Source organism: Amblyomma mixtum, chromosome 9 (genome assembly GCF_055824585.1).
Source record: "Amblyomma mixtum isolate Tamu chromosome 9, ASM5582458v1, whole genome shotgun sequence".
Classification (NCBI taxonomy): domain Eukaryota; kingdom Metazoa; phylum Arthropoda; class Arachnida; order Ixodida; family Ixodidae; genus Amblyomma; species Amblyomma mixtum.
In genome coordinates this window covers 6,765,858-6,787,817 of record NC_143020.1, presented here as the reverse complement: position 1 = coordinate 6,787,817, position 21,960 = coordinate 6,765,858, and the positions used below count along the sequence as shown (strand labels likewise).

The 21,960-nt window shown below is 46.1% G+C and overlaps 1 protein-coding gene and 1 pseudogene across 1 annotated transcript; both read left to right on the top strand.

The window, feature by feature from the left end:
- The window catches only part of LOC149328186 (uncharacterized), a 145,326-nt pseudogene that overhangs the window by 120,708 nt on the left and 2,658 nt on the right, over window positions 1-21,960 (top strand).
- LOC149328187 (uncharacterized) lies at window positions 7,285-13,160 on the top strand. The gene is made up of 8 exons (XM_089561079.1): window positions 7,285-7,351; window positions 9,687-9,733; window positions 10,066-10,113; window positions 10,247-10,282; window positions 10,448-10,550; window positions 11,086-11,240; window positions 11,925-11,978; window positions 12,999-13,160. The coding sequence occupies exons 1-8, from the start codon at window positions 7,285-7,287 to the stop codon at window positions 13,158-13,160; spliced, it is 672 nt and encodes a 223-aa protein (XP_089417205.1).

Below are 21,960 nucleotides of genomic sequence, written 5' to 3'. Positions count from 1 at the left end.
CCGAAGAATATGTTGCATATGCTACTGAACACTACTACTCAAAATGCTACTAAGCAGCCTTAAGGGGACAAGCACTAACCAACGCAGCTGCTTTCTTGAGGGCTTGCACCGCTTTCAGCCAAGTCAGGAAAGCGGCTGCTGCTTGGGGGAAGAGAACACCCATGATCTGTCACGTTTGTTGTGGTATGGCCATGGTCGATGAGCAGATGCGGCGCTGCAGGCAATGGCAGAAAACATGAGCAAATGTCTCATTTGTACTGCTTTGTCTCAAAGCTAATCAGGCTACGAGAGACATGCTGGTGAATGACTCAGGAAATTTGGACCACCGGTGTGCATTCATGCGTGCTGACATCACACAGTACACAGGGCCTCAAGCATTTTGCCTGCATCGAAATTTGAATGGGATCGAACCCACTCCATTGAGATCACCAGCCAGGCACCACCAGCCCTGAGCCACCACGGCAACTGATCAATGTTCAGAATGAGTACGACAGTCATATGAGCGCACATCTGTGAATGCTGAGCCTCTTGCTTGAAAAACAGTGTGGAAAGGCTCAGCAGAAGAGTGAAATTATTGACCACGAAGCAAAACAAAAACTCTCAAGCCAACTGAAGTGAACTGCAGCATAAGGAAAGATACGAACTAGGCACGTATACATTATCTGCTGTATAGCACGTCAGCTTAATTCTTGATTACCTGCTACAATATTTACTTCATAAATATTATGCTGTGACCAGCTTGCCTTGCAAACCTGGACACAGAAGGCACAGCCAATTTAGTGAGTCGCGTGTGCCCGGGATCCATAAAGTCCTTTGCTGTGAAGTGGTCAGTGCACATCCGGTACCTGGTGTACACTGAACTGGGCGGTTTTTCCAAACGGTCACTTCTTCCACTGTATGACACCCATGCTGTCAACCTGCGTACGTGTTTAAGGCTCTCCATTACTTCATTGCTGAAACCCTGCTGTGATTTTTATGGGGTTTAACGTCTCAAAACAACTGAGGCTATGAGGGACACCGTAGTGGAGGTCTCCGGGTAATTTAAACCACCTTGGGTTCTTTAACTTCACTGAAATCGCACAGTACACGGGCCTGTAGCATTTCGTGTCCATTGAAATGTGACCGCCATGACCGGGATTGAACCCACGTGTTTCGGGTCAGTAGCCGAGCACTATAACCACTGAGCCACCGCGGTGGCGTCATTGTTGAATGTATAAGCATGAAGTGCTTCACTAGCATCCAAACAAGTCGCCGCAAGTGTTCTTCATAACAGACCATGAGACATTTGGGAAAATGGTACATTACCCGATTGTAGAAAAGCGCCGTCGCAAAGGTTTTCAAACTGGTGCATAGGTGCTGCAGCCTACCTAGTATTCATCTCAAAAGAAAAATGTAACACTTGCAAAATTATTTCTATCCACAGTGCACAACACTTTCATTATTCAAATGGCTTCATTGTTATACATGTCCCTGATAGCCTGAGTCATTTTGGGACGTTGCACCATACAAAGTAAGCAGCCTTAGTATGGTAGTTATCCCATGATGAATTTTCTGCCATGTGAAAATATTCACTGCTACTCATATCTGTCAAACAAAGTCACGGTCATTTATTTTATGCCTATAAACACATTCACAGTTACATCGGTGTGGAAGTAGACGATTGTCTGTATATTAAACTATGACAAATGGCAAGCTGAAAACCCAAAGCACGACAGACCTGCTGACCCGTGGGAAGCGGAAGAAGATGGTTCCTGGCCTCCTGCTCAAGGTGCTCCTGTTGCGGCACCACGGCACACAGCAGGTGTTGCCGACGGGTGGCATCACCTGAAAAATTGGCAAGTATGGTCATTCTCAGTCTCCTTATCTTGTAACTCTGTAAACAGTGAAAAGGTGCGAAAGCGGCGAGGGAATGAAATTACGAGCGGAGTCAACAGGATTTTGCGAACGTCGCGTGCTGAACGCCGTTGCGCGAAGTACAATACACACACCCTACTACACGGCAGGTACCAATAAACTTTTTTCAAGCATTTCTATATTCCCCGACATTTTATGCGAAGCATATTGCTAGAGCTACCACTCACGCCGTCGCCGTGGGACCCCCACGTGAAACCTGACGTCACACCACGTGACACCGTGACGTCACACCACGTGACATCGGATGAGAGAGCCGGCCTCCACCTCCCGCCGTCGCCGTGGCACCCCTAGCCGTCACGCCACGTGACACCGTGACGTCACACCACGTGACATCGGATGAGAGAGCCGGCCTCCACCTCGCGCCGTCGCCGTGGGACCCCTAGCCGTCACACCCGCGCATTCCCGCGCATTTCGAACGCGCGTTCACACTCGGTGTAGGTGAAACGCTCGCTCCACCGGGCAGGCAGACGCCGCTTCCGTGGCAATCCAGGCGCTCACCCAACGCGCGTCTCGGGGTTAGTCGGCGTTCCGCTGTAGCCATGCCGTTGTCTTCCCCTACGACGAAGGCTTCTAGTGGTTGTATTAAAATGACCAAGTATTCAACCAAGGAAAGCCATGTATTACCAAGCCTAGCCACTAATATGCTTCGCATTCCCCAGGCTTAGCCAAGCTGAGCCTCAGCAATTTTTTTTTGTCTACCTCTAAAACCCAGGTGGACAGCAGAATACGCGTTTTGTTCGAGAAAAATATTTCGTATACGAACGGCCACAACATGGACGAACCACAAGTACACAATGTGTTAGGAGCACTGAGAAATACACGGGTGCAAAGGATGTTTTAAGAAGCATAGAAAATTAAACTATCGGCGCAACAGTTCTTGGTTTTCAAGCACTTTAGAGTTTAGAAAGGCCGACGCGTTGCCTTTTTTTTGCCGGTTTTCAAAAGCGCATTCCTGTGTTGTCAATGCACGGGTGAAATGTGCGTTTCCACGAGCGCAGATAACGGAGTCTTACAGTCCCGTACTTGCTGCGCGGGAACGGTCGTCTTCGCCGTTCGCCCACTTTCAAAAAAGTACGTTTTAACCTTGCAGCGACAAATGGCACCCAAAAGAAGTTACATATTGTCGGGGGGCATACAAAAACGTCACGTCCCGAGAAACTCAGCACGAAACCAAGCAAAACTAACCGCTAGACACAGCGCGTCGGGCCACAGGCCGTGGGCAGGTTTATTTTTTTCTACGCACCGACCGGCGAAGCTGCATCAGCACCATCATTCCTCCCGCCGCTCCCGCCCACGGCGTAGCATGACACAGCGTGCGCGCGCCCTTCACAACTGCGCCGGCGTACTAAGCTAATGCAGCGTAATTTTGCATGAAGTGCTTGAAATGTAGCGTACTTTTGCAAAAACAAAGCATTCCTTCCTTGACTTTGTCACAAACTGCAATGCCGTGAACAACAGCCAGCAGGCCACAGAGCGAGCGCGCCGCTTCACGAACTGCAGACAGGCACCGGCGGCAGGCGCGGCCGCCTAAATTGCTTGCAATGCAGCGTACTTCCACAAATAAACATTTCTCACCTTGCCGCCGTCATAATCAGGGGGAGTTCTGCGTCGAAGGGCAAGAGCGACGAAAAAAATTGCGGCCTGCTCGCACGAACGAATACGCCGCACGCTTTCACGCGCACATAACTGCCCCCACGATGCTCCGTCGTCTGCTGCCAGGGTTGCCGTTGGGAATTTTTCAAAAAGAGCCAGAACTGGAGCTAAAAGTAGCCAAAAGTAGCCACGCCACCTGATCTTGCCGCCAAATTTGTAGCCAAATAGAAAATAACCATTATTATAAGCCACTATTATTAATGAACAATAAAGAATATCACTTCGAATCAACACAAAAACACAGAGTAAATAAGGAGCACGGAATTTTGGGCCTCTTGCTCGGCCTTCAAGTATCAGGTACGTTGCAAATAAATAAATTTCAGTCCGCGTAGTTTATCTAGAGTAGATAGTGTTCTTGCCGGAGTAATTTTGGCACATTCTATTCAACAACTCCGCAGGAACGTTAAACGATGATGCTCTTTTTCTTGGAGTCGTAGCCCAAATTTGATTCGCAGAATTGCCATAAGCAAATCCAGCTTCATTTTGTTACGGATCTCTGTTTTCGTCAAGTTCACGCAAGAGAACACGCGCTCTGCATCAGCATTAGAAATTGGAAGGGTCAAAATTTTCAGTGCTCCTTGCGCCAGGTGTTGAAAAGGGCATTCGCCGCAAGTGTCCTTGTACGATGCCGCTGCGTGCCGGAAAGTCAAACATGATGCGCGATCAAGTGCACCGCTAATTCTCTGCTGCTGGCGTATTTCAGACTCCAGTGCGTTGGAGGAATATATGCGTCGAGGACGCGCGCGCGCGTCAAGGCGACCAGGACTGCGATGAGGACAGCAAAGCTTGGAAATAATTGTTCTTTTCTGTTCTTGCTTGCTATTGTATATGCAATTGCAAAAAAAAAAAGGCTAGTAAATGCGCCAAAATAGAAGTTCAAAGTAGCCAGAAAGTAGCCAAGGAGCCAGCGTGAAATTTTCATCGACAGACGGGGTCGAAAAGTAGCCAATTTGGCGCAAAGTAGCCACCAACGGCAACCCTGTCTTCTGCTCGGATGGGTCTGCCGCCGCGCCGGCCGGCCGCGCGCGCGTTTAAAGACTGGTGGCGCCATCCCCTAGGCGCAAGAGTATCTATGGGAGGAGGAGGATTGCGCGTCATTTCCTGGGGCCAGATTTCGCCGAGTGTCGATGTTCAGGTGGAGCCATTTCCTTCTTTTCTCCATGGGGGGAGCACTGGCATTCCAATCGCAAAATGGGAGGTGGCAAAGCTACGCGCTCCTACGCGCTCCGTACGCGATCCGACGGAGCGGTCTCGATCTGCCATTGGAATTCAGCAAAAGTGAAACATTAAAAAGCTGATTTAGTTTACAGTTGCGATTGGCCACCGAAGTAATGCAGGACACAGCGGCCCAGTGCTAGCAACTTCTGTCTTTTTAAGTTGTAGCCTACTGTAGATCGAAATTATTCCGGAGCCCTCCATTGACATTCGCTCATCCAAACGATGCTGCGAGTGCCGTTGCAACGGTTGGTTCTGGGATCCGCGCCTAAAAATTGATGTGGACTAAGTATATTTTGCTTGCAAAATCTGCCGGTGATGGCGGCACCAGTCTTTATTTTCTTGGTCTTCTCTGGATTAAAAGAGCTCCGTTTTCGGTGAGAGTGCATGGTCTCTTTTTGAATTGGAGCGTGGTACACAAAGTTCTATTTGCCCTCTGCGACCCGTCAAGGCTCGGTGCCACCAAAATTACCTTCAGAGTGTAGACCAACTATTGTACAACCGCCCTGATTTTTAATAATATAGCTCGAGCGTCGACCGAACTGCTGATCACCGCCTTGTAACGGCGATAAGCGTGCAGCAAGGCGAGAGTTCGCGCACGCGCACAAAGGCAGAGCGTCGTCTGCTACGCTGTTCCGAGCACGAGGACACACGCCCTGCCACAACATCAGTTCGCGAGACCCCGCCAAGTCGTTGAGCGCATGCGCATGATTAATATGTGAGACTGCATGAGACGTGATTTCTTTCTCTCTCTCTTTTTTTGCCTATGACGGGAGGCCAGCCTGGCGATGCAAAGTTATGATAAGAAAAAATAAAAGGAAAGAATTATAGCAGCACATTGAAACCATTGCGTGGATCGCGATAAACGGGGTTACAACCAGCTCTTTAATCAGCCTTGCAGTGTCTCGACGGTATAAAAAGGCATCGGTTGGAAGCCCGTTTATCGCGATCAATGCAAATCGTCAGGCTGGCCTGCCGTAATAGGCAAAAAAAAAAGAGAGAGAGAATGAAATCACGTCTCATGAAGTCTCACATATTAATCATGCGCATGCGCTCTACGACTTGGCGGGATCTTGCGAACATAGAGTTAATGCTTGCGTACTGATATTGTGGCAGGGCGTGTGTCCTCCTGCTCGGAACAGCGTAGCAGACGACGCTCTGGCTTCGTGCGCGTGCGCGAACTCTCGCCTTGTCGCACGCTTGTCGCCGTTATAAGGCGGTGATCAGCAGTTCGGTCGACGCTCGCGCTATATTATTAAAAATCAGGGTGGCTCTACATGTTTCATAAGTATTCATTCTTTAGTCATACATTTAGATCCCAAGGGGTTGGTTCTGAGCCATGCTCTGAGGATCGTTATCCTGAAAAATTAACTTTCTTGAAAATGGGAGGAACTCCGCTCTCACCCGTCCGAGAGCTAATACTTCGAGGGTGTTGCAATTAAGAGCTCCGCAGCGCTCCTTACGACCAAACCGCTTCGGCCCTTTTATTTGGTCAAAGGCTGCACATGATCTGAACAGTAATATGTCAGCCCGGAAAGTATGACAAAGGCCGTCATGGCATACATGCAGTCTACAAGTTAAATGAAATACTGAAACACACCTAAAATAGTTGAAAAAAAAACGAGCCTACAATATTTCTCAACAAACCATTATTTTGCGGAAGCCCTAGAATACGCATTACGCTCTTTATTTTTCATATAACATCACACGGACTCGCCGCGGTCTCTCAGTGGTTATTGGTCTCGGCTGCTCACCTGAAAGACTTTGGTTCGATCCTATATCCGCGGCGGTCGCATGTCTTTCAAGACGAAATGCTAGAGGCACGTGGTCGAACTTACCCGCATCCCTCCACTTCGGTGTCCTCCATAGCCTGAGTCACTCGTTAAACGCCATAGAATGAACGCAGCATACCCTGCTAAGAAATAACTGCTTGCTTTATTTTAAGATACCACGGGAACGCAATACAAGGTACTGCACCAGGCTTAGTGTTTATCGTCCTTTTTAGTATCAACAGTTCTTTTCTTGAGATGCCTTTTCATGTAAGGCACCGGTAGAACAATATACGCGCTGCAAGCAGTGACTTGCATTGCTGAGTTGCCAATGGGAGTGGCAAGCGAACTTCAAAGAGCGATTCGGCCAAATATGGGCACGTGTGTGATGATTTTTCCTCACTGACGCACGAGGGTGAGCCGGCAGCAGTTAATTGTCCGGATATTTTTACTCGATATCCTGCCACGTGGCGTGGCTTTATCTAGGTGAGTTGTTAGGACAAAGAGATATAAATGGACGCCGACAAAGCAATATTCTTACTAATTTTCATCCGGTTACATTGCACCTGCTACGTTCGCAGAGAACTCAAGTAGTACGGACCACGTGTATTCTATTTCTGTAGGACATTGGACTCGGCTACGCGTGCGAGTGCTGGAAGCCAGCGTCGTATAAAAGCGTTGCCGCTAGAAATTAAAAAACCCTGTGTGCAGTCATCTTTGCCGACAAGGAAACATGAGAAGCAATTCGTCGATCGTGTTAGTGTTCGCCGCTTTCCTGCGCGCGGCAACTGCTTTCAGTGGTAAGTTATCCAATATCTCTATGTTGTTGCTGCACTATCGAAGTAGATGTAGAACATGAATAGTGCCAGAAAAGTGCGAACTTTTGTTGGTGTAACAATATAATTTTTGTGCTCCTTGTTTTTGACATTGCGATACGGATTGGAGTCACACTTTCTTATTGGCCAGTCATCGATAAACCAAGTACCTGCATAAGTATAACCGCCATGCTACTGAGACAACTGAGGTCTACTTCAATTCCCTAATAAGCAAACGCTTCTTGTGCTTCTTAAAGGAGCAGAGGCTCTAAATTTTTCCTTGGGTGCTTTCTTCTTTCAAATGACGCATCAGACGGTAGTGTATGTACATGGTCAGCCCTTGGTAGCCACCTACGAGCGCTAAATTATTTATAACTTCTTGATGCTGTTTCGGTTTCGTTTCATCAGCTGAACGATAGTGTGATGGTGTTTGGGTCACGTGAGATATAAAAAATAAACAGCAATATAACTGCTGCTAGGTCGTTTATTGTCATTTCAGCTCTTGATGCGAGGTTAATTTAAGTGTTTTAGCTTTTTATGGCTCACGGGACCTCACAGTCATCATTCAATGAAACCGAAACCAAAAAAATCATCGAGAAAAAATTCGATTAGAAATTCATTAATGGTTGTAGCCGAATAGCGTGTGGTAAATTATGTATTTTAGTGGCTAAAGCATCGTTTGAAAGAATAAAATATGCAATTAAAATGATGTGTTTGGTTCCTTGAGAGAAGTGCTTGTAGATGTTTGGTTTTGGTTTATTGGGGTTTAACGTCCCAAAGCAACTCAGGCTATGTAGATTTTTACTTTCGTCTCATCAGCACCCGTCTATAGCCCTTTAAAAGCAATAACTGCGCTTGGCATTCCACGCATAGTGACAGCTCCCATGAAAATGAATTTTAAGGCGGAAGCCTTTAATGTCTCATCGTTGTAAGCAGCAGTTGTCGACAGAAAATGTCACGCTTTTCAATTGGTGGAAACGGTCGTGACGTCACAGTGCGCGAATTTCAAACGGGGCCAATTGTACTTTGGCTATTAACCATGCAACCAATTGAACGGCTCGTATAGTGATGCTCCAAGTAAGTGGGACTGAGCTTAGTTAATTGCTTAATTACCCAATTAGCCTAATTAGCGTTACTAGTCAGGTCATATAAATAAATAAAAGCGATTAAGAAATTGGTCGAGCTCAGGAATCGAACCCCGGTCTTCGGCGTGAGAGACGAGCACGCTATCCACTCCGCCATGCCAGCTCGATGGTTTGGAATGAACAAAGGCGCGTCTAGTGAATACGGTGTCTTCAGTCACTCTCATCCTCCTCCATTCCCTTCCCGCGAGGTTTAGGTGTCCACCGACAAATGAGAGGCAGATACATTTCCTTTCCTCAAAAACCAATTTACTGGAGGGAGGCGTAGAACCGAATGGGCGATGGCGTTCTATGGACTCCTTGGCAGCGTTGCAAGACGCTGTCGCGTTCCACTCTTAGGGGCATCAGTGACCACACTTTAGGTCAAAAAAGTGCCCCCTGAATTTTGTGAGACAGTTACTGCGTAATTTCCTTTCCGCAAATACAATTTTCATTTTCTTCATTACGGCTCCTCTTTATCTATCTTCTTTCACTCCCACTTCCTCCGTTCCTCTATGGTGCGGTTCAGGTGTCCACCGAGATGACAGAGAATTACTGCGCCATTTCCTTTCCTCAAAAACGTTGCGTTCAAAGGGCAAGGCATCGCGCTGAACGGGTGGTGTTCCGTGGACTCCCAGGCAGCGCTACAACGCGCTGTCGCGTTCCACTCCTAAAGGCGAAGCTTAAGCGTTATTAATTAGCAGTTAATTAGTATTCAGACATTAATCAGTAATTAACCATTAATTAGTGATTTGTCATCACTTAGTAATTAGTACTCAATTATATGTGACGCCACCGGTGCCACAGAAGCAGCGAAGGTGGTGCGGAAAACGCTTCCGCCTCTACCCACTTTAGACAGTCAAAGTGCCCCCTGAATTTTTGTTTTGTCGTCCTCTGTCTGTGGTATTCCTAATAATGCTAACTTCAATTCAAAGAATGAGTGACCAAATAGCCCAGCACCAAGTTCTACTAAAACTCCTATGACCGAGAGCAGAGCGATAGCTTCCGGTTGGTTATGTTGCGCCTGCCCATCTACCAAATGGCTCAGCTCTAAACGTTTCTGAACCGAAAGCTGGCTATTCCTTGTACTTACGTTGTGGTCGATGTGTGAGCTGATAGCGCCTGAAATGAATTACGCAAGCGTTTCCTAGACACTCATATAACATTACAATATATTCATACGGCTCCTTTTCTTTCAGCACCTTGCCTTACCGTTACTACGCCTGATTTTCTTACGATCAATGCGGTATGACCATTTACGTACTTATTTACGCAAACGCCTGAAACTCTTCATTACTGCTCAAGAAATATAGCAATACTCACTTTTAAGTTAGGGATCTTGCATTGCATCTTCCATTGGCTATTATTAATGAACACGGAATGATGACCTACAGTATACTGAACATTTTAAATGCCGCTATGAAGTAATGTTTCAAAGCAATGTTTCAATAACTTTTTAGTCAATGCAATAATAGCTAGCGTCTTCTTCTGCATGTTACATTTTCAGAACATTGCCGTTACCCATATACAGAGTGCAAATGTACTCTACAACCTAACGAATTGCGTTTTTTCTGCCAGACACACTGTTACGAGAACCAGCCCATCGATATTTGCACCCCTTTCAACGTAAGTGAATCTGTTTATTTATCGCTAATACTGAAAATTTCTGTCCGTAATTCATCCCGCAAGATGCCGGAGTGAACACGCAGGTATTGAAACTGTGTTTAATTTTTGCCGCATACTGCTCTTGTCGTTTCAGGAGAATGACACAGAGAAAGTGCGCGAGCTGATAAACGTGAGTTGTTTGAAAAAAGGCGTGGAATTCTATAACGCTAAAAATCCAACGAAAATTGAACCTTTACATGCAGATAATTTATTCTCATTCTCCAAGCATTTATTTAGATCACGCACGAACTGAGTAAATAAAAGATTTGTCCTCAATAATTCCCTTTTATTTCAGTGCACCAACTTCGACGCGGAGTACAAGGTACTATCCCTGACGTATCTGTTAAACGACGCCGTGGCATCTACACTTCCTGAAGAGGAGAGAAACCAGAGCTTGTGTACGTCCATTAGGAAGGGATTTTTACGAATTAATCTCTATTTCTTGAGTGTTATTCATTTGGCGAAAGGCTATATTTAGCCGTTCAGCTAAGGGCTATACCGACTGGCGGAGTCAAGTTTTGCTGTACTCTCTCAAGTATTCCATGTGAGAATTTCGCAATAACGTTATTTTATACCAATGGACCGCCGCCCTTAGACAATTTCTTTATACCTTCAATTTTCAATACAGAAAAGAACGCGAGGCTACAAATTTCAGGTAAAAAGCAAAAGAGGCATTTGGAACACCGACATAGTTGTAATCTGGGAGCTGTTTTGTCAACAAAATACTTGCTAAGCACTCTGAATGCCACCATACGAACAACTTGCAAATCACGCTACTGCAACTGCTATCAGGCAAAAAAGAATAAGTGCAATTAAGGGTAGAGAAGGTAAGACAGCCAAAATAAAACAAAAAACAGGAAAGTAAAATATATGTTGGAAACTGCGAAAAAACATGCGCAACGGCAGTTTTCATCGAAATGTTATTTCTTGCAGCTAGGGCTGAATTCATCGCAAGGTGGTGCATCACGGGGAATCCTCTGCCGACATTCCTCTTCAACCTCACCTGCGAGGACTATCTGGGCATGGTGCAGGTTACGTGCGGGAAACCCGTTACCTTTAACGTTCCCGACGTCAACGACCTGGGCCAAGTAAGTGTACAAAAGGAAGTCCTGTTTTTAGCACGGCAGCACAAAAAACCTCCTCGGGATAAAAATGTGCCGTCGGTAATAAAATTCGCCCATTAAATGGAGTGAACTGCTGTCCCCAGTTTTCCTGTTGACTTGAGGGAAGTGGCTTCACCAGACCGGAAATGACGTCACTAGCGGTAAAAGGCATCAACAGTTTCTAGCTATCGCGTTGCAAACACTATGGTAATTAGGTATCCTGTGAACTTTTTCTGCGGGTCATAATATCATAATATCATTCTTTCTACCCGGCATAGAAACTAGCAAATGACGACTGTGGTTGTTATAACATCCACAACTTTGTCCACTTGGCTTTCGCAGTGTAGTTATTGACTTGCATATAACTCCGTAAGCAGGTTCTTTGGAATAGAGCATCGAGGCACCCTAGTCCTGCGTAAAGTTCTAGGCCTGAGCTAGTAAAGCTAGGGCGTGCGTCGTTAAGTGTTCGCGTCTCCGAAGTGATATGAACAGAATACGAGGCGGCTGAAGGGAACCATTAAAACTATCGTGTCCCCCGTATTTTCGCAGACAACCGATGACAAATGTTACATTTCCGTTTGTAACTTCCGTTACAACATTTTTTTTGGGGGGTCACCTGCGTTGACCTGAGTATGACCTGAATGCGCGTCCGTTTTTCTTGTTTTCAAGTGCGTCCAAAACCATGAAATCGAGCGGCTATGTACGGAAGGACAACCTTTCACAGTAAGTACAGTCAGTTATTGCCATCTGAACACTTAATTCGGCAAAACTGCCAGAGCCATAGTATTCAATAGAATTGTTTTATTTCCTGTGTAACGGCCTTTATTGACAGTTGTGAAGTCCGGTTAGAGCGGGCAAGGACCGGTCCGGTCCCGGAACAGTTCACGCTCTCGTCTCGCGCCGCGCGTCGGCTCTGCTGCTTCAGCTGCCGATCGTCGTCTTCTCGTCTCGACACCTGTAACATGTTTTCATATTTATACATGTCGTAGTTGGCTGCTAAAAAGCAGTTCTATTCTATATCGAAAAGACACCTACTTATAATATAAGCGTCGCTACAACGAAATGCATAATTATGAGCTCTGCAAAAGCGGAAGTAACTGTCACTTGAAGATTGTCCCTCCTTTGAACCACGCACAGTATCGAACTCTAGAATTGAGTTGTTTATTATCGCTTCGAAAAATGTTTAGCTTTGCTCTTCTTAAAAGTTTTTGATAGTGAGAAAAATATATATTTACCTTTACCGCCCTGCATAAACGCCGCCATCAGTCGTGCTCAAATAATTAGAGCAAGATTCATGTAAGTATAATTAAATACATTTGTTATGAAATGAACAGAGTCAATTGCGACGTTGCGGTATAAACTACCGTCGCCTAGAAGTTATTGAATTTTGTGAATAAAAGGCCTTGTGTGTGGTTAGTTCGTGAAACTTAAACGACACCCATCAAAATCGCAAAGGATTCTCTTTGAACAGTTTCGGCGCAAAGATAAGCTAAAAAAATTAAGAGAAAAAGTGACAGGATGGTTATTACCTTGTAACGCCAGATTCAGTGACAGCTGACAATGTATTTATATTTCACGATATATTGAGGTAGTTATAATGAAAGGGACTTCATATCTTCATAGTTCTAGAGAGCTCTTTTTAGTTTTCCACACATGCTTGTTTTTTGGCTACCTAGGAGCTGCCGCAAACCGACCGTGCTACAATTCTCTGCTCTCACGATACCCTTTTTCTTGCTCGGCAAGCGCCCTCCGTTCGGCTCTGGTGGTAACACTTCCCAGTTACGCATTCTTCCGCTCATGTCAGATCCTCCTCCGCCCACGGTAACTGTCCTCCGAGTGGTCCCCATGGCAAAACACTCAACGAAACACCAGGGACTACCATTACACCGACGCGTGCCGCTGTAAAAAGCAGACTTCTGTACCAGAACAGGTTAAAAAGTTGTCTCCAGATATCATCATCTTTAGCATCATCATCAGCCCGACTACTTCCACTGCAGGTCAAATACTCTCCCATGCCCCTCCAATTCACCCTGTCCTTTGCCAGCTGCAGCCACCGTATCCCCGCACACTTCTCCACCCACCCATCCGCCCACCTGACTTGCTGCCGCCCCCTGCTACTCTTGCCTTCTCTTGGAATCCACTGCGTTGCCCTTAAGGCCGTTGTACGATCGTTTTTGGGCTTTCGGCCTTCGCTCGGGCGTGGGGCGGAATGGGTATTGTACGATCATTTTGAAGCTGGCGGACGAGGCGGATGGTTTAAAGCGTTCCGATTGGCGCGCCCGGGATTTCCGTCTGTCCAATAGCATGCTCCTGTTGGCAACCTAGACGGCGCGAAAACGTGGTCTTTTTTTTGCTCCTCGGCGACCGGCACTTAGGCTGAACTTCGGCATAGCCATGGCGTGGTTTTTGAAGTTCTTGCTCTTGTATGCGGCTTTCGTCAGCTACCAGATGAGTAGCTCGGATGTAGAGGTTTTGACTGCTTACATGGGCAACACAAACAAGGTGCACTGGCCATTAGTCGCGCAGTTCGTCGCTACCGACGCAGTCATTCAGCAGCAGCGTAAGCGTAGGCGCAAGCCTATACGACGTTGCGTAGGGTTCTCTGTGCTGCTGAATGATAGCAGTGATGTCGGGTGAATATGACTGTTATTATTTTCAACTGGTAACCGTCTGTGCAATCAAACACATGCTTTTAGTGAGTTTCCATTGTTTGCAGAAGCAAACCGACATCCTGAGTGGAGTACTTTAACACAGACGTTGGCTGCCTACCTACAACATAACTGCAAGTAAAAAAATAATGGTGCATTTCATGACAATGGTTTGCTGGATTTGAGGATGGTGACCTTGTGGAACACTCATCAACCATCTGAACAAGATGAAATTGCTGTGACTGAAATTTTATGATTCTGGTTCACATACCGCGTACCTCATGTATAGCAGGATAAAACTTAAAAGAAACACACTCGGTCATGGCCCGAGGCATCCTGTATTACTCCACTAACCAATAACAGTAAACAAAATAAGTTGTTCGATGTTTGACTTTATTAATCTATCCAGGTATCAGAATTCTAGAGCTTATCATTTTTTCTTGTAATAAGCTTCTTATGGTAGTATACAATAAAAGTTTTAACAGCGGACTACTTTTTTTGGCGCGGAAGAATTCTGTGTGGCGGTCCAGATGGCAGAGCTTCACTGCAGACTTAAATTGAATCTGACTATAGTGTTCGGTGATAACATGTTCTGACAGCCAAAAACCAAAACTGAACATTGGTTATTGGCTGGGCTTAGATGTCAATTCAATGCAAACAAAAATATTTGTTGTAGGAATAGATACGCATAGTTAACATGAAAAAAAAGAGACAACCCGCAACAAACACCTCACTGATACTGCCAACTGTCCAAAGCGATATCACGAACAGTGTATGCTGGGCTGTCCTACACAAGAGGTGACGTAGAGCAGATGCCTCTGTGTGCTCTTAGATAAAAGGGAATAGTACCGAGGCTTAGTCCATGCTACTGCTTCTGACGTCAAGGTGACCTTGACAAGACTGGTTGTTGCATCTGTAGAGAGGGCATCTGCTGCTGCTGATGTGGACTGCTTGTTCACAGCCTTTAACAATGCTCTGTCATAGCACGTTAAAGAACCCCAGGTGGTCGAAATTTCCGGAGCCCTCCACTACGGCATCTCTCATAGCCTTAGTCGCTTTGGGACGTTAAACCCCATAAACCAAACCAAACCAAACCAAACCAGATCATTTTTGCCCAGCTTGGTTCTTCAGCTGTGGGAAATCCAGCATCACCTGTATATCATTCTTCTTGTGTCCCTGTTCACTCCCGCCGCACTTCAACTCTATCCACATCATAGTATGTGTGGTCAAATGATATCAAACACGCCACTGTCTCTCATTAAAGAAAAGGTGTATGTGTATGTGTGTATTATGCATGCATGAAAAAATCAGCATATTTTAGCATGTTACCATCAGATATGAGGAGATTACAATGTTCCCAACCTTTACTAATATGGAAGATCAGTGTTAACTGCAGGTGTTTACAATATCACACAAAAATGACGACGCAATAATACTGATTTCTTTTCTGATTTTTTTTCGTCATGTTTTTCACACCATTACGAAAATTGAAATAGAAATACCACTCAGTGGCTTCAAAGCGGATATGGTGCGCATCACTGTACTAAAGTGCACGCTTTTGTTCTGCAGTGACAGTGGGCAGGCCGCTTCCTTTTACCAGTGCTTCCTGAGGTGACATTGCAGTGAACATTGTGCAAACCAGTACGCAGCATAGTAAACAAGTGTGGAAAGTTCTGTTGAGAGCCAGTCAATGTTGACACGCACAGAAATAAGGTGGCGTATTGTGCGTATGACCACAAAGCATTCTTAACTGTCCCATGAATTTAAAACAAAGTGGTTGCTCCGTATTTCAGAAAAGTATACATGTGCCATCCTCATTAATCCATACATAATTAGATAAGGGAGTAAGTACACTGGCCTAGAGGTTAAGGGAATGCAAGAACCGATTTGGAAAGTTTACATATCAAATATTGGCGGAGACTAGGATAGAATGCTTTGTATAGTCAAGGGAACGGGAACTGCTTCATATTTCGCAGTTACCTCAATCAAACACAATCATATGAAGCAGAATGCAAAAAAGTTAATTTTCAGAAATAAGAGCTATGATGTCTCAGGACAGAATGAATTGAAAAATAAGCCATTGAAGTATGTGTGGGCCATAGATGCTTAAGTTCTCCAGTAAAGTTCTACAGCAATCTTGAAGGTACGTCCTTTCTGATCAGTAAAAAATAATATGAGAAATTTTAAGGGCAACTCTGATTCACAAAGCAGCAAGCAAAAGAGAGAATCTGTATTTGTTAATCGATATCCGCACCACTTGTTATATATAGAATAATGTCGTACTAGTTACTAATTACCAATTTCTTAGCAAAATATCCTTATTCCACTGCCAGTCTGGGTTGCAAGGAAACGAATTAACTGAGCCATCAGTAGTCATAAGGAAGTTGGAAAAAAACCAAGTTGAAGTCAGGCCGAAGGATGACGAAGAAAAACAGAAAGGCAGTGATGACTTTTGTCTTTTATTGCTATCTCTTTGCTGCAATCTGATGATGAGAGCTTTTAAGCTGAACCAATTGCCCAGTTAATACTATCCTTAGTACATGTGACTATATACAAGTTACATGTAGAATTACATGTAGAATTCTCACTGAGCCACATCATGAAGTCAGTGTGTTGTTCAACTGAGCAGAACAGACAAGCACAAAGAGAAGCCTGGTCAACAACAGGTGGGTGCACTAATGCATGTTTAGCTTTGCAGTGAGTGAATGTAGGTAGCTAGAGCTAGCTTGTGCAAAGTTAGCCCAAATGCTACTATTGTGCAAATCTGCCCCGATATAGTTTGAAATCAATTATGAACAAAGTTCTCAATGAACACGTTATGCATAAGAGAGCATTGTACTGGTTTGCCGAGGTGACCAAGTGACTGAGCACTATATCAGATCTATTTGTTTTCATATTTATCACACCTCGGTGGTCCTAAATGACGTTAGTTTAGTAGCGAGCTTTAAAATGGTGTGCCAGGTAAGAGCTCAGTGAGTTCGTAATTTATAGCATGATTTCTGTAGTAACCACTTCGAAGGACAGTAAGATACACAGCCTTGTGGGATGCAAGACCGTTACAGCCTTCTGTGGCACGAACAAAAACGAATCTTGAAATTCAGTGGCATATGAGCTAAATGAGGCACAAGAGTGTTAGTGCACCTAGTGCACGAGAGACTACAAGTTGGGACTGATTAGTTGGGGACGTGCTGGTAAGGAGCAAAAAAAACCTGCATAAGATGAAGACATTCAAATATGCACTTTTAGTGCTGTCACACTGGACCTTCAAAAATGGCCTGAGAAAATAAAACAAGCGGCTCAGGACTGAACTAATCCAAGGATTCTAGTTAAATTAGATTTGTGCCATGTGCCATTAGAATACCCAAGTTGATGACACACAGGGGAATTGAATGCAAGTAACTTGGAAGACGGTGATACTAACAACACGTCATGGTGTAAATATCCTAGGTTGTGGGTGGGTGTATGAGGATTATTAGGTATTTGATCCAGTATACAGTGAATATACCTTTATCGGAAGGCCTTATAAGTTGGCAAAATGTAATGCTGACAATAAAAAACAATATTACTGCATTCTTAGTAACATTAGCAAACAGGACAATCCAGGGCATGCTAATTGTTGTTTTGAACAACTGAAATGCTGGTATTGATTGCAATATGGCACACCCCATATGGCTGTCAGTAAAGCATATGATAAAACACTGAAGGGACAGTAATAATGTAAGTAATGAAAAGCTGAGGCCCAAAGGAGTGCGTTGGCGGACGTCCGAGATTGCAGGAAAAGGCAAGATACATAAGAATTGGCAAGGGAAATCTGCCGAAGGCTGGCTGTTTAAGCTTGGATCCAGTTTAGAGCTATTGGATGCAAGTTAAAGCACGAGAAAACCAGCCTCACATAAATAGGGAAATCGCATGCTTTTTCAAAGCAAAGAACAAAAGCATCACAGGGGGATGTTGCAGTCAAGGTGCATGTCGTGAAGAACAAGAAAAAGTTGGCTATTGCAGAAATGTCTTCTAAAAGCTTGCCGATTTGAATCAAACAACTTAATGGGCCAAAACAATCTAGCAGGGTCAAGAGTATGAAATGTGTTGGTGATTTGCAGCACATGCCAATAACACAAATAGGGCCATAGGTGCTGGGTGATGAAGGATTAAAAACAGAGGGGCCAGGCTATAATAAGGCAGGAAGCTATCTGTACAGCATGCACTAGATATGCCTATACAACCTACTTCCTCTCCCATTGTTGCTTTCTGTAAATTTCACAGAACTTGATCATAGCGTACTGTGGGGTGCACCGGTGGCAAGTTGGCATGTCGAAACTGTGCTAAGGGACGACAACAAAGCAAGAATTGCTACCCTGTGCAGTGATGTTGTTACCATCGTCTTTGTTCCTAGCGTAGCTTTACCAGCTCCACAGGGCTTATTTTGCAGTCTGCAAGTAGTCATGTCTTTAGCAAGCAGTCACAGGCAAATGAAGGTGGTAGCAGACAGACATATGCAAGTGCATCGACGAGATCTTCTCAAAGCTTCGAGAATGGCTTGTTAAACAAAGTGCTGCGGCTGACCCAGGAAGCGCCGCTGAACAACCGCTTAACACCAATAAGGCCGATTTCGCGAGCAGCTCTGCAACAATAGCATTGCGAACACATCCAGTTTCGTACCACTGATCCCCGGATCGAAAAGGACCATGAGCAAAATCAACAACAGACACTGTCATTGCCTATGAGGTGCTTCAAGACCACTGTATTTTTCTGATTGCAGTGGAAACCAACATCCCACTTAAACTGAATACTGCCAAGCATTTGTCAATATTGACTTAACACTGCTAAGGAAAAAGAGAAAAAAAGCAATGGCAAAGGTTTTCTCAATATTTTTGTCTTGTTTTTCATCAAGACTCGTTATGCTCAACTTGCTCTGTGGTCAGTTTTGATTGCATAAGCTGCTGCCACACTTTTTATTTTTTTTCTGCACTACATCAATTCAAATGCTCATGAAAAACAGACTTATTAGTTGGCACATATTAGAGATTTGTACACTGTCAATCAGTCGTGATTCAAAAGCGGCAATGATTCTTGTTTGTTATCGCGTAATACCATGTTGTTACAACCTAAACCGAAATGGCTAGCGGAAGTGTTCAGTCACCCATTCATCACGCCGATATGTTTATTGCAGGCAAATGTGCGCACAGCCGGCAGGAAATAAAAATAAATGACGCTCCCGAAGATACATTTGCACTGCACCGATGTTTTCACACAGGTTACACAGTTTCTCCGGCGAGTCGTAACCCGAGCACCCATCACCACAAAACGTACTGAATGGAGCACCAAAGCGTAGAAGGATGGCGACATCGCTGTTGTCGCCGCAAAACAGTCCTACGGCCGTGCAGCCAAGCTCGCGTCGCGTCACGTCGCACACACGGCAATTCTCAAGCACAGTGCCAACACGAATCGCGAACAAAATGGTAACGAATGCGTAGCCAGCAACAACGTCATGTGCACGCTTCGGTCGCGATCACTGCAACCATCGCAACGAATGCGACTAGCTGCACAACGCCACGTTCATTTCAGCATTCGGAAAGCACGGCGTGCGTAGTGAGCTCTCGAAGGCGCACATTTCACTGCCTAGACGTAAAAGCACTCGCTTCGATCGCAATCACTTTCACTACGCGGACACTAGTCACTGTGCTACGCAGCTCATGCACGCACAAAAGTTCACCGTGAGCAGCTGTTGTTCGGCGCTGTGCGTGATGATCCTCGCAGGAATTAGGAACGCTTGCAGCAACCACAAACAGCTCCATATAAACACTTCGCGACACCGCCACCGCGTAGATCTTGCGTCGGTTTGAAGAGGCGCTCTGTCAACTACATCAGCGTCGATTTCAACTCGGGAAACTGTCGCTGCTCGCCGCTGCTGCACGCGGAGAAGTTCGCAGTCGCTCTGAACACTCGTAATATCAACATGTGGCCAATATAGTATGCCTCGCGGCATAGGTGCCACCACTACAGCCACGACCTATGCCTCGCTGCCCAGTTCAGTCGACGGACGGCCATCTTGCCCAGCAGGAGCGGATGCCTACGTCACGTAAAAAGCAGCCAATCGCTGCAATTCGGTCGCCGGGCGGTTCGCTCGTCCGCCCCAAAGTTGAAGTTCAGGCCGTTGTACGATCGCTTTTGAGCGGATCCGCCAGGCAGGCGGACTGGCGGACCGAACGACCAGACAATAGGCATTCGCCCCGTTCTGCAGGCGAAAGGAAAGTTGGTGAACTTCGACTTTGGGGTGGACGAGCGAACCGCCCGGCGACCGAATTGCAGCGATTGGCTGCTTTTTACGTGACGTAGGCATCCGCTCCTGCCGGGAAAGATGGCCGTCCGTCGACTGAACTGGGGAGCGAGGCATAGGTCGCGGCTATAGTATTCTAGTTCACTATAGTCGTGGCTGTAGTGGTGGCACCTATGCCGCGAGGCATACTATATTGGCCACATGTTGATATTACGAGTGTTCAGAGCGACTGCGAACTTCTCCGCGTGCAGCAGCGGCGAGCAGCGACAGTTTCCCGAGTTGAAATCGACGCTGATGTAGTTGACAGAGTGCCTCTTCAAACCGACGCAAGACCTACGCGTTGGCGGTGTCACGAAGTGTTTATATGGAGCTGTTTGTGGTTGCTGCAAGCGTTCCTAATTCCTGCGAGGATCATCACGCACAGCGGCGAACAACAGCTGCTCACGGTGAACTTCTGTGCGTGCATGAGCTGCGTAGCACAGTGACTAGTGTCCGCGTAGTGAAAGTGATTGCGATCGAAGCGAGTGCTTTTACGTCAAGGCAGTGAAATGTGCGCCTTCGAGAGCTCACTACGCACGCCGTGCTTTCCGAATGCTGAAATGAACGTGGCGTTGTGCAGCTAGTCGCATTCGTTGCGATGGTTGCAGTGATCGCGACCGAAGCATGCACATGACGTTGTTGCTGGCTACGCATTCGTTACCATTTTGTTCGCGATTCGTGTTGGCACTGTGCTTGAGAATTGCCGTGTGTGCGACGTGACGCGACGCGAGCTTGGCTGCACGGCCGTAGGCCAACGTCTGTGTTAAAGTACTCCACTCAGGATGTCGGTTTGCTTCTGCAAACAATGGAAACTCACTAAAAGCATGTGTTTGATTGCACAGACGGTTACCAGTTGAAAATAATAACAGTCATATTCACTCGACATCACTGCTATCATTCAGCAGCACAGAGAACCCTACACAACATCGTATAGGCTTGCGCCTAAGCTTACGCTGCTGCTGAATGACTGAGTCGGCAGCGACGAACTGCGCGACTAATGGCCAGTTCACCCTGTTTGTGTTGCCCATGTAAGCAGTCAAAACCTCTACAGCCGAGCTACTCATCTGGTAGCTGACGAGAGACGCGTACAAGAGCAAGAACTTCAAAAACCACGCCATGGCTATGCCGAAGTTCAGCCTAAGTGCCGGTCACCGAGGAGCAAAAAAAGACTACGTTTTCGCGCCGTCTAGGTTGCCAACAGGAGCATGCTATTGGACAGACGGCAATCCCGGGCGCGCCAATCGGAACGCTTTAAACCATCCGCCTCGTCCGCCAGCTCCAAAATGATCGTACAACACCCATTCCGCCCCACGCCCGAGCGAAGGCCGAAAGCGAGCGGTTCGCTCGCTGGCGGATCCGCCCAAAAACGATCGTACAACGGCCTTTCACCAACTTTCGTTTCGCCCGCCGAACGGGGCGAATGCCTATTGTCTGGTCGTTCGGTCCGCCAGTCCGCCTGCCTGGCGGATCCGCTCAAAAGCGATCGTACAACGGCCTTTAAGGACCAGCGGTTATCTTGCCTTCGCATTACATGCCCTGCCCCAGCCCATTTCTTCCTCTTGATTTCGACTAGGAGGTCACTAATCCGAGTTTGTCCCCTCCCCCACTCTGCCCACTTGCGGTCTTTTAACATTAAACCAATCATTTTTCTTTCCATACGTCGCTGCGTTGACCTTACTTTAAACTCTTTTCTTTATCGTCCACAAAAGAGATATATCGAAGGACAAAGTATGGATATCCG

What these genes read in the sequence shown, in the direction of transcription:
- LOC149328187 (XM_089561079.1), top strand. Translation starts at nt 7,285, where the DNA reads ATGAGAAGCAATTCGTCGATCGTGTTAGTGTTCGCCGCTTTCCTGCGC. An exon ending in AAGTGCGCGAGCTGATAAAC is followed by an intron (nt 10,283 to 10,447) that starts GTGAGTTGTTTG and finishes CTTTTATTTCAG; the next exon opens with TGCACCAACTTCGACGCGGA. An exon ending in GGAGAGAAACCAGAGCTTGT is followed by an intron (nt 10,551 to 11,085) that starts GTACGTCCATTA and finishes TATTTCTTGCAG; the next exon opens with CTAGGGCTGAATTCATCGCA.